Here is a 13,337-nt window from a genome sequence, read left to right on the forward strand (position 1 = left end):
TTTTGTATAGAGCTTAGGCTTTAAGATCTTTCCTGCACATCTATTCAATTTTCATAGCTGTCCAAGAGCTTTATATTTGAGGCAACATGGGACAATAAAATATCTCTAATTAAACTCCCTTGCCTTTAGTCTCTAACTCTGTAGTTTTAAGCAAGTTATTTGATATTTCTTGGGTCTCAATTCCTATTGTTTGCAGAGTTTTTATGAAAATTAGACATAATGTACTTAAAGCTTTAGTGATACATATTTGGGTCCTCTTTAAATGAGAGGGTATTTCCAGACTGCCTTCTTCACCCAAAGGGACCTGGCCCTTGAGCCTTTCTCACCTTCTCATTGTTGACTCTTTCATTACTTAGAATCATAATTCCATCAGCCAGGTTATTCTCACCTATATGTATTTTTCTTCTATTTGGGGGCTCTTCTTCAGAAAGCCTTTTTTCCCCCCTAGCAACCACCTTTAATGTTTATGTTCACAATAACCTTATTATTTCGCATTACGTGATTAATAAGTGCCCGTTAGACAGACTTTCATGTTTACTTTATGTAAAAACCAGCCAATTTTATTGAGCACTACTTACCCCAGACAAAGTATTCTTTATAAAATTATAAGTTCAACACATGTTGCCTAGATGGCAGCCCAAGGATTCTGGACCATCGTGGTCGTACACCACCTCTTCTCCATTTGAACACAATATTCCCTCACCAACAGGCCTATGAAGTCTACACACGTTCACTGAGAAGTACTGTGTAGAATACAAAACTGGAAGCATATGCCCCCTCGAGGTCAGCTACAGTGCTAAGGGATAAAGAAAATAGAGGAGGACAGAAAGTTTGTACTGAATTCAAAGACTTTCAGCAAGAATTTGTACAATTTCAGGCAACTTAGAATTTTAAGTACTTTAAGCAAAATACACTTCATAATGTATTGCTAATGAAAAAATAAACAGTTCGGAAAAAACTGTTACAGGTGACAAATTCTGTACAATTTATCTTTTTGAAGATAAAGTATCGATGACATACTACTATTTAAAAAATCTTATTGTTGTATCAGGAATATCGCATCCTATAATTGGGCTAAGTCTTTAGTGAAAGCAGGAATAAGGATTACACAACAAAAGGATTCTGACCATAGATTCTGAAAAACATTTAATATGGCTTTAAATTATCTCTTAGATCAATTATAAAATTTTACCTCCTTTTTGTTTTGACAACTGAAAATTATGAAAGCTTTTAGCTTTGTCTTCTATTATTGGAATAGTTTAGTTGACTTAAAAGTGCAGATGGTTAATATAATGAATATGGAACATCAACAAAGACCTAAATTACATCCCTTAACTCCACCACTCCAGTGATGCATGTGTGTGTAATCTCTTATACAAAGAAAAATGTCATATAAATCACCATGATCTATAAACAGATTCAAGAGAAAACAGAAAAATGTACTATCCATTAAGATTCTCAATGCTAATTCTTAGAAGTAACAACCTATAAGATCTGTATTAATGGGAGGGAATTATGTATAGCAGGTAAGAACAATGAGCTTTGGAGTCAGAGAGAACTAGGCTGGAGTCCTTGACTATTTTTCTGTGACCTTGGGCAAGCTACCAAATATCCCTAGGCTTCAGTTTCTTCATCTGTAAAATGAGATAACACTACCTCAGAGTTGTAGCAAGGACAAAACAAGATAACGCATGTAAAACCAGAGTGCTTAGCACACAGAAAAAGCTAAATAATCATTATCTATAATTATTATGATTATTATTATTTATAGTTGTCCAAGATACATATCTGATGTGTGATTATGTTACACATATTTTTTCTATTTACCCAGCTTGACAGAATGCTCAAATCTTTCCTTGAGTGCTAGAAACTACCAGTGGGTCCTAATGGAAGCTCTTATTTCATACATTTTACAAACATAAATGATCAATGAAAATGAACAAAAACTCGTATTTTAAGAATTTTCTTTGTATGTGTCACAAAGATTGCCAATACTTTTATGTGAAAAAGCATCTGTATACATTGTTTATTAAACAATTTAATGTTTACACACAATACATAAATGTCTTTGAAACCTCAAAGTTCACTGATAATTGCAATATCATTTTCAAATAAGCAAGGTACGACCTTAAATATTACATCATTCAGATTATTTTTTAAAGAATAAACCTGTAGGAGATTACTCCAACATAACTGTCCATTAATTATTTGTAACAAAATGGGGTTCCTAGTAGAAGTTTCAGCATATGGATGGTTCCTCCACTGCCTGGGCACCCTCCGTGACAGCTTTGACACATTTGGCCATTGTCTGTGAAGCTCTGCTAATGGAGTCTGAAAGATATTAAGAAAATGTGCATTTTGATAATACAATTTTTAAAAAAGCACACAGTAAAACTTTCTTGTTGCACACATTCAGGAACAACCAAAAAAAAGACTATAAAATTCTATGTAACTGTATCTAATGTGAGAAGAACTCCAGAAAATAAGCCCCTTATAAGCTAAATGCTTTTAGTAAGTACTCCTAGGAATGATTAAATAATTACATATAGCCATACAATATGCCAGTATGCAACCCTTACAAATATTATAGAGAAGTACTAAAGATAGGACAAATATGTGCACAATACTGTTATTGAAAACAAGTTTATAAAATAGTATGTGTACTAAAATCCACTGAATCCAGGGGCGCCTGGGTGGCCCAGTCGGTTCAGGTCATGATCCCTGGGTCCTAGGGTCTAGCCCCACGTTGGGCTCCCTGCTCAGTGGGGAGTCTGCTTTTCCCTCTGCCTCTGCCCCTTCATTCCACTCGTGTACGCGCGCGCGTGCATGCGCTCTCTCTCTCTCGCTCTCAAATAAGATCTTAAAAAAAATAATAAAAAAAATAAAATCCACTGAATTCAGTGAATTTTATGGTATGTAAATGGTATTTCAATAAAGCTGTCAACCCCTCCCCCAGTAAATGAATCATCAAATCTTTTATTTTTAAAATGAATAATATATGTGTATATCCTTGTATGATTGACAAAATGTTAAAAAAATAAAAGTAGTTATTTCTGGATAGTGGGATCTTAGTAAATGCTCTTTGCCCTTTGGGCTTAGGTATGTATTCTACAACAAACATAACTTTTATAACATAAGTAAAAAACCAATTAAAAATAATCTTAGATAAACAAGCTTAAAAATTTTTAAAAATATACTATCTGCTTTTAGGCAGAAAATTATTTAAAACCATCTGTCAACTACCTCATAACACAGATATTATATCAAGTGTTATATCATGTTACATCAAATGTAAAATCTGCAGTAAACAAGTATCAGTAAGTCCACATTCCTTAAAAGCATCCCTAACAATGTCCATCAGAAACACTCTTTAACATACTTCACATTTAAGTGTTTTAATGTTTCTGCTGTAATTCTCAGAAAAAACCTTCACAGTTGTCACTTAAAAAAAAATTCTCCCTAAATTGCTATATGGTGATTTTATACACAACAGTAAATTTTATATTTAAAATCTGCTTACATTTCAGAAACAAAAGAAATTAGAGTAAAATCAGAAAATATAAATTACATTACTTCTGATGTTTCAAAGTTTTCAAAGATTAAATAAAAATATCAAATATTCTCATAAACAGGTTGGAATCATAATTAGGTGATCTTATTCCTTCCCACCTTTCATATTTGGCAGTCATGCTAACAAATGCATACCTGTCATGTAGAAGTCTTTTATTGTTAGCTGAGGTGGAACAAGCGGATCAGCAAGAAGCTGTTGGTTCACTAGCTGCAAAAAAAAGGATTATGAGGTCAATAATAGAATTGAAAACTAACATCAGAGGATACACTACTATGAAAACTGAATACAGGCAAGTTTTTACCTTGGAGAGCTCATTTGCTTGCTGGAAATAATTGGCTCCTTCGACATCATCATATCGGACAAGATTAGGAGAGACTTCTTCCAATCTGTTCCTTACTTGATCCAGAGTATCATATGGAAGAGTCATACCTGCAATCTATAAATAACAGGTCTCCAGAATTGACATAAAGCTTTAGTACTTAAAAAAATTCAAATCATACATAACTGCAACTATAGTGAAATAATGTTGTGCTAATGAAAATTCTATTGGGTGTCCATTTGCAAGTACATTAAGTAATTAAGAAGAAAACACAATTGACAAAAATTCTAATTCATAAACAGCTGTCAGTACATTAGTAATTTCTCTTTAGAAATCAGACTGAGTATGAAATAAATGATTAAAGAGATGATGCTATACTAAATCTGAATGCTTCTGCTAACCCGATATTGATCATATACAAAGTTTACAGACAACGTATATTATTTTAAATCTCATGCTTTTTCTTTTTTTATAATAAAGAGTTAAAAGAAGTGTTTTTAGGCAAAAAACAAGCCAAAAATAAAAATACCAATATCAAATGCCCATTTTCTGAATACTTTTGTCTTACAGAGATTATTCAAATTATCTCTGCACATCAGGCTTGCATTCTCCTTGACTTTGAAAATCATTTTGAGAAGCTAACAAGTCAAACATCCCATTAGCAGCATCACTAAGAACAAATACCTCAGAGAGGGCTCTTAGAATTTTCCAGTCTTCTCTTGCCAAGCCAGGAGGTGTCACTGCTACTTTAGTCTGCTGAGCTCGGCCCTCAGTATTGACATAAGTAGCAGATTTCTCTGTGTAAGCAGCGCCTGGGAGAATAACATCAGCTATAGGAGCGCCAACGTCACCATGATGTCCTGCGAAAAGATGGAAAGGACAAACCATATTTTAGCAAAAAACTGATTAGGTATCATACATGAACACACAAGATATCCTTTTTAAATCCCATTAAGAATTACAAAAGTGTTTACAAAATTGTAACATACAAAAATATATAAAAGAATTTTGGAATAAAAAGCCCACCTTGCCCACAATTCAACTCCCTTCCCAAAGAAAATTACTAATAAGCATTTGCTATCTTCCCAGATTATTTTTTGTAAATACAGAAATATGTATAATATAGTACAAACATATATCATGGGCAATGAGGTATATTATTTCTCTTGATTACAAAGTGGAAATGCTCAGATGTATGTTAGTGAAATTCAGTAAAACATACTGAAATGGTGGAGGAACAAAAAATGTAGAACAGGAATGACAGCGGTAATACTGAAAAGAACATAAACAGGATATTATAGAAAACAGTATAATGAAAGACTGAAATAGTATAATGAAAGTTTTAATAGTTTAACAAAACTGTTAGAAGGAAAAAAAACCTTGAGTTGAATGAAAGAAAGTTATAGAGCAATATATAAAGTCTAATGATCTCATTTGTGTACATTTTTGTATATAACAGAAAAATATACGAAGCATACATTTCCAAAGCCATCAATGATTATTTCTGGATAGGACTAGGAACTGGATGTAAATTATGCATTTTGATTTAACTTTATCAAACTAAAGATACTAAATATTCTATAATGCTCTTTATGTGCCATGGCAATAAAAAGCCTATTATAAATTTATGGCATTTGTGTAAAATGAACTTGAGAGTTATGTAATACTTTTCTCTGTAAAATATCCAGGAGTACTCTGGACTCCATTTATTCCAGGGAAATATATTTACAATGAGTGAGAGTTCAAGAAAATGAGTCAAAACAAAAAAGCCAAACAAGTACTATCAAATGTATTTCATTAAATGTCCTGTAACTCGGGCGCCTGGGTGGCTCAGTTGGTTAAGCGACTGCCTTCGGCTCAGGTCATGATCCTGGAGTCCCTGGATCGAGTCCCGCATCGGGCTCCCTGCTCTGCAGGGAGTCTGCTTCTCCCTCTGACCCTGCCCCCTCATGTGCTCTCTCTCATTCTCTCTCTCAAATAAATAAATAAAATCTTAAAAAAAAAAAAAAGTCCTGTAACTCAGCACTCATGATTTTTATTTTATTTTTTTTAAAGATTTTATTTATTTGACAGAGAGAGACACAGTGAGAGAGGGAGCACAAGCAGGGGGAGCGGGAGAGGGAGAAGCAGGCTTCCCCCCGAGCAGGGAGCCTGATGCGGGGCTCGATCCCAGGACCCTGGAATCATGACCTGAGCTGAAGGCAGACACTTAACAACTGAGCCACACAGGTGCCCCAGCACTCATGATTTTTAAACTTTTTACACTGTTTATGTAAAAGTGCTTTCCTCTGATTATGTAATAATACTAAACATTCTTTGAAAAGCTGAATTTTAATGTTACATAATATTTAATTGTATAAATAAACCATAATTTAACCATTCCTATTAGTGAAGCATAGGTTTCTTCTAATTCTTTGTTACTAAATATCATCAGGTAAAAATTCTTTTTTTTTCCAGGCAATAACCTTTTTTTTTTTTTTAAAGATTTTATTTATTTATTTGAGGGAGAGAATGAGACAGAGAGAGAGCATGAGAGGGGGGAGGGTCAGAGGGAGAAGGAGACCCCTGCCGAGCAGGGAGCCCGATGCGGGACTCGATCCCGGGCCTCCAGGATCATGACCTGAGCCGAAGGCAATCGCCCAACCAACAACTGAGCCACCCAGGCGCCCGGCAATAACCTCTTTTTAAAAAATATTTTATTTATTTATTTGAGAGAGAAAGACAGAGTGAGCATGCACAAGTGGTGGGGGGGTGGGCAGAAGGAGAGGGAGAAGCAGGCTCCCAGGGAGCCTGATGTGGGGCTAGATCCCAGGACCCTGGGATCATGACCTGAGCCAAAGGCAGACGCTTAAAACTGACTGAGCCACCCAGGTGCCCCACCAGGTAATAATTCTTAATAGTATCAACTATATAACTAATAAAACCTATGTTTGGTTTAAAAAAATACTGAGGTGTGTGTGTTGGGGGGAAATTCCTGAATGGAAAATAGTCAATCCACTAAATATACTGCCATATAGTTTCTAATCTACATAGCATAGGATTCTTTTCTGTTTCTGGTGTCACAGATGTTACTTACCTTGATAAATAATGAAACAATCCTTTGGCAAATCCTGTCGAGTGATACAACTTCCATCTGCTCCCAGGAGAAACAGCACTTTGGGAGGGTTCTTACGAATTGCTTCCACCCCAGGTTTATACCCAAGATCCAAAGCAGCTACCTGGCTTGCAATCCTGTAAAACAATTATGGATTTTTAGCACACCTGCAGTGCTATCATTATAAAGAATTAAATGTGACTCCTGAAATGATACTTAATCTTTTCTATTCAATGCTGACAAAAACCTTCCTTCATCTTCTTAACCCATTTAAAATAGATGGCAATATTTTACTGTTTTAAGGGTGTCAAACAAAAAAACAAGATGCTTAGAACACTGTCTCTTCATGACATATTTATTTATTGTTATTTCTTATTTTGGGGGGGGGGAAGGGACAGGGAGAGAGAGAATCCTAACCATACCCAGCACAGAGCCCAACGTGGGGCTCAATCTCACAACCATGACATCATGACCTGAGCCAAAATTAAGAGTCAGATGCTTAACAAACTGAGCCACTCAGGCACCCCACTTCATGAGATAATAGTTAATTGAATAATTCTGGAAACTTTATGCTAATTGAGATTGTCCTAAATTGATTCTTTTTTTTATTTTTTTATTTTATTTTATTTATTTATTTGAGAGAGAGAGAGAGAGAGAGCACATGAGAGGGGGGAGGGTCAGAAGGAGAAGCAGACTCCCTGCTGAGGAGGGAGCCCGATGCAGGACTCGATCCTGGGACTCCAGGATCATGACCTGAGCCGAAGGCAGTCGCTTAACCAACTGAGCCACCCAGGCGCCCTGTCCTAAATTGATTCTTATTCAATAGAGCAAGATATAAAACACGATAAGCCAAAAGCAGTCACTAGAGAAAAGTCATATGATTTTGAAAACCAAAAGGGAGAAATTAAAACAGCACTCATAAAACTTTAACTTGGAGAAAACAATATAATTAGTACATATATGTTCTATGAGCATATATTACTCTTATAAGCAGAAAATAATCCTTTAAAAAAGAGGTCTGGAGGCGCCTGGGTGGCTCAGCTGGTTAAGCATCTGCCTTTGGCTCAGGTCATGATCCCAGGATTGAGCCCTGCATCAGGCTCCCTGCTCAGTGGGGAGTCTGCTGTCTCCCTCTGCCCCTCAGCCCTCTCATGCTCTCTCTCTCTCAAATAAATAAGTAAAATCTTAAATAAATAAATAAATAAGGGGTCTGGAATAACTATACTCTGAACAACTGGAGTCTGGTCCAGTTTGCTATTACTAACTTTCTTTCTAGAAATAGCCATTCTGAGGACCTACTGTATATAAAGCAAGTTGATGTTTTACGTATTTGTTAGGGGAGGAGATCAGGTCAAACCAACTCCTACTAGATACTGCTACTCTGTCAAACTCTGGATAACATCAAAAGCATAAAATGCTTTTAAAAAAACTTAACAATAAATGTAAGATTTATATAATGAAAAGTACAAAACAACTTGAAAGAAATTAAAGACCTTACTAAATGGAAAGACATCCCACATTCATGAATTAGAGGAGTTAATGCTGTTAAGATGGCAATACTCCCCAACTGAGCTTACAAATTCAGTGTGATCCCTATCAAAAATCCAGATGAATAATTTACAGAAATGGACAAGCTGATCCTAAAATTCATATGGAATGCAAAGGACCCAAAATAGCCAAACCTATCATAAAAGTGAACAAAGCTGGAGGACTCATACTTTCCCATTTCAAAACAAATCCCTCTGCCCCAACAGTTCTTTCTTAACTTCACTCAGTATAAGTCTTGACATGTCTCTCTCAAAAATCTGGGCAGAGACTCACATTAACTTAAGACACAGTCCACTTCATCCTGGAAAACAAATTGAGTAAGCTTATGTCTGCCTTTACAATAAAAGATATGTCCTGGGGCACCTGGGTGGCTCAGTTCGTTGAGTGTCTGACTCTTGGTTTCGGCTCAGGTCATGATCTCAAGTTTGTGGGATCGAGCCCCATGTCGGGCTACGCTCTCAGCATGGAGTCTGCTTATCTCTCTCCCTCTGCTTCTCCCTCTGCTCATGTGCCCTCTTCTCTCTCTCAAGTAAATGAATAAATAAAATCTTAAAGAAAAAAAAAAAGATAGGTCCTAATAAACTAAAATGAACTTTCATAAAAAGGAAATCTTGTAATAATGAAATGACAAACAAGGTTAATAAATTAAAAATTGTAACAAAATCAGTGTTCTCCAGAATGAAAACTCACAAAATGATGGAACAAAATGTAAGAAATTTTCTCTAAACCCAGAGAAAAAGGATATGAGAAAAATTATGAGCCAAAAGTCTCAAGGCCAATCAATGCATAACAAAAGAGGCTTCTGTGTGAGAGCAAATAACTAAGTAAAAGTAAACCAATAACCTTTTTCTGAGCTTAAAAGAAAAAAAAAATCAAAACATTTCAATTTGATAATGGGGAGTCTCTATGATATTCCCAGGCAAAAGTAATGACACCTGAGTGTCACCTACTTAAAATCTGGTAGAATTTTTTTTTTTAACATCAAAAATAAGGAGCCCAAAGGGTGAGGAGGCAGACACACATACATATACAAAGTCAGGTCATCCTCAGTGACAAAACTGAGATTACATTAAATCCTCCCTAAAATATTAAATGAAAGAAAGGGTGCAGAAATACTTAGTATTAAAGGAAAAAAGACTGTCATCTTTGTACCTACCCAAGTAGTCATTTGTGAGAAGGAATCAGAAATACAATGTTAGACAACTGGGAATTTTTTAAAAAGTTTAATTAATTTTGGTACCCATTCAGAAAAACAAAACTGTATAAATAAAGACACAGATGGAAAAGTGAACTAAAAATAAGAAGTAAAAATGGTGGCTAGAAAGGATCCAGAGGTGAACAATGCAAATAAACTCTACCTAAAAAATATAAAGTTTTTAAAAATGTTTACATGATGGGGCACCTGGGTGGCTCAGATGGTAAAGCGTCTGCCTTCGGCTCAGGTCATGATCCCAGGGTCCTGGGATCGAGTCCCGCATAGGGCTCCCTGCTTCTTGGGAGCCTGCTTCTCCTTCTGCCTCTCTCTCTCTCTGTCTCTCATGAATAAATAAATAAAATCTTTAAAAAAAAAAAAGTTTACATGATGATCTACAATGCCAAATTAAACCAAACAGAAATATAACATTGAAACTGAAATTAATGTTTAAGAATTTATTCAAGGGTGCCTGGGTGGCTCAGTCGGTTAAGCATCTGCCTTTTGGCTCAGGTCATGATCCCAGGGTCCTGGGATCGAGTGCTGCATCGGGCTCCCTGCTCAGTGAGGAGTTTGCTTCTCCCTCTCCCTCTGCCCCTCCCCCACGCTCTCTCTTTCTCTCTCAAATAAAATCTTAAAAAAAAACCCACAATGTATTCAAATACTTTTAAATTTAAAAAATTTGCCTATCATATTTAAAAGTGTTTAGCCTCAATCCTTAAACAAATTTGAAAAATAAAACTTTTTTTTTTTAAAAGATTTTATTTATTTATTTGAGAGAGAGAGCTGGGGAGAGAGGGAGAGGGAGAAGCAGACTCCCTACTGAGCAGGGAGCCCGATGAGGGGCTCGATCCCAGGACCCTGGGATCATGACGTGAGCCGAAGGCAGACGCTTAACCGACTGAGCCACCCAGGCGCCCCCTGAAAAATAATTCTTAAGATAGAAAGGATTATGCGAAATGGGAAAACTTATTTACTAAGGTAAAACTGTTACAACATTTCTTTTTTATTTTTATTTTTTTAAGATTTTATTTATTTGTCAGAGAGAGAGAAAGAGAAACAAGCAGGGGAGCAGCAGGAGAGGGAGAGGGAGAAGCAGGCTCCCCACTGAGCAAGGAGCCCGATGCGGGGCTCGAACCCGGGACTCCGGGATCATGACCCAAGCCAAAGGCAGATGCTTAACTGACTGAGCCACCCAGGTGTCCCTGTTACATTTCTAAAACTTGGAAATATGCATTAAGAGCCTCAGAAATGTTTATCCTGTTTACCTTAAGAGCTCTACTTTTAGAAATCCACTGTAAGAAAATAAAGTTCATAAGTATCTGTGTATCATTGCATTATTTATTTATAGTTTAAAGACTAGTATCAATTTATATGTTAACAAGAATTAAATGGCTAAAAAATTGTACATATTCATGATATTAAATAGCCATTAAAGTTTATAAAAAATTTCTAATTACAGGAAGAAATTTTATATGGTAGTGAAAATTGATCAAAATCAGGATACAAAACTGTTCACACAGTGTGATTTCAACTATATAACTAAAAAATATTTACACAGGAAAAAGAACCAGACGAAAGTAGGAACAGTAATTATCTATAATTTGGAGAAGAATAATTTCCATTTTCATTTTTTCTTCTCTTGCCAACTTCCTAAAATAAATGTGTATTACTATTTTTTTTTGAGAGATGTGTGCAGGGGTGGGGGGGGGAGGGGTAGAGGAAGGGGGAGAAATACCTCAAGCAGGCTCCACACCCAGCACGGAGCGCGACTCGGGGCTCAATCTCACGACCCCTAAGATCACTGACCTAAGCCAAAATCAAGAGTCAGACGCTTAACCAACTGAGCCGCCCAGGTGCTTCAAATGTGTATTAATACAGTCAGAAAAAAACTTCCCTTACATTGAATTCTCATGTTAGCTTACATTTTTATCATTTAATCAAAGTCAGAGGGCTTGTTGCAATTTTTGAACCAAAGTATACTAATATAATACAGATTTTCAAGATTTTCTCAGCACTGCTATTTCAAATATTTTTTTTTTAAGATTTTATTTATTTATTTGTGAGACAGAGAGAACACAAGCAGGGGGAGGGACAGAGGAAGAAGCAGATTCCCTGCTGAGCAGGGAGCCCTACATGGGGCTCGATCCCAGGACCCCGGGATCACGACCTAAGCCAACGGCAGACACTTAACCAACTGAGCCACCCAGGCGCCCCTCAAATATTTTAAATATTATTTATTATCTTCGGTTCTCACACAGAAAATAAAGGTATCTCTTTCACATCTACTACTGAGACATTGCTAAATATTAAGCTATTAGTAAATCTAAATGTGATAGTACAACAGTAACACATGTACACAAAATTACTTGAATCTTACAGTATATAATAGAACAATCACCCAACATACCTATGAAGGATATTCATAACTTTCCAATCACCAGTAACACCACTACTCATCCGAATCTTTTGAGCAATGTTGGAAACAGCTGCAAGAATTGCTGCCCCATCACTTCTCTGGAGTGCAGAACTGCCTACAACCACCATTGGTTTTTTAGCTTCATGTAATACCTATTTAAAAAAAGAACTTTGATTAAAAAACTTTTTTAATTTGCATCTACAATACGTTGTCCCAAGTTTTAGGTTTAATGCAGAATGTCTCTGATTTTTAAGAGTCAACATATAGACATATATACAACCAGATTTAACCAAAAACACCTCACCAATGCTACTATGAAATGGCTAAATGAGTTATCAGATAAAACAGATTTTCTAGAAGTACTGGGAATGAAAGCCTTTTCCAAATATCCCTTGGTCAGAATGATTTTGGGTATACAGAGAAAGACATGTATCATATGACCTCACTGATATGAGGAATTCTTAATCTCAGGAAACAAACTGAGGGTTGCTGGAGTGGGGGGTGGGGTGGGAGGGATGGGGTGACTGGGTGATGGACACTGGGGAGGGTATGTGTTCTGGTAAGCGCTGTGAATTGTGCAAGACTGTTGAATCTCAGATCTGTACCTCTGAAACAAATAATGCAATATATGTTAAGAAAGAAAAAAAGAAGAAGAAGAATGTAGCAGGAGGGGAAGAATGAAGGGGGGGAAATCGGAGGGGGAGAAGAACCATGAGAGACAATGGACTCTGAAAAACAAACTGAGGGTTCTAGAGGGGAGGGGGTTGGGAGGATGGGTTAGCCTGGTGATGGGTATTGAGGAGGGCACGTTCTGCATGGAGCACTGGGTGTTATGCACAAACAATGAATCACGGAACACTATATCTAAAACTAATGATGTAATGTATGGGGATTAACATAACAATAAAAAAATTAAAAAAAAAATGATTTTGGGTATGTTCCAGAAAAATTGGGCAATGTCACTACAGACATTCAGTTGGTACTAACAGAAAAAGCCACATTCAAGTATCATGTCTACAGTCTTTTATCTACTCACCATGCTCTAGACAAGAACAAAGAGGTAGGGAAAACAATGAACACTAGGATTACAATGCAGAATACCTAAAACTTTCAGGGCTCTGCTTTAAATCATAGTAACTTCCTGAATGCCAAAACTGGAGGGGAGTGCATCCCAAAAGCAAAGGAAACTACAGA

At 36.4% G+C, this 13,337-nt stretch overlaps 1 protein-coding gene across 2 annotated transcripts in view; it reads right to left on the reverse strand.

Annotated features, from left to right (window-relative positions):
- Window positions 1-526: 526 nt before the first annotated feature.
- Window positions 527-13,337, reverse strand: part of NDUFS1 (NADH:ubiquinone oxidoreductase core subunit S1) — a 30,304-nt gene continuing 17,493 nt past the window's right edge. For both annotated transcript variants that reach the window (XM_036107965.2, XM_078071232.1), the window contains exons 14-19: window positions 12,135-12,295; window positions 6,967-7,121; window positions 4,575-4,750; window positions 3,873-4,007; window positions 3,706-3,778; window positions 527-2,331 (exon numbers count right to left, since the gene is read on the reverse strand). In XM_036107965.2, coding sequence (XP_035963858.2) covers window positions 2,240-2,331; window positions 3,706-3,778; window positions 3,873-4,007; window positions 4,575-4,750; window positions 6,967-7,121; window positions 12,135-12,295 — 792 coding nt within the window. In that variant the 3' untranslated portion in view covers window positions 527-2,239. The remainder of the gene's footprint in view (window positions 2,332-3,705; window positions 3,779-3,872; window positions 4,008-4,574; window positions 4,751-6,966; window positions 7,122-12,134; window positions 12,296-13,337) is intronic.

Source organism: Halichoerus grypus, chromosome 4 (genome assembly GCF_964656455.1).
Source record: "Halichoerus grypus chromosome 4, mHalGry1.hap1.1, whole genome shotgun sequence".
Classification (NCBI taxonomy): Eukaryota; Metazoa; Chordata; class Mammalia; order Carnivora; family Phocidae; genus Halichoerus; species Halichoerus grypus.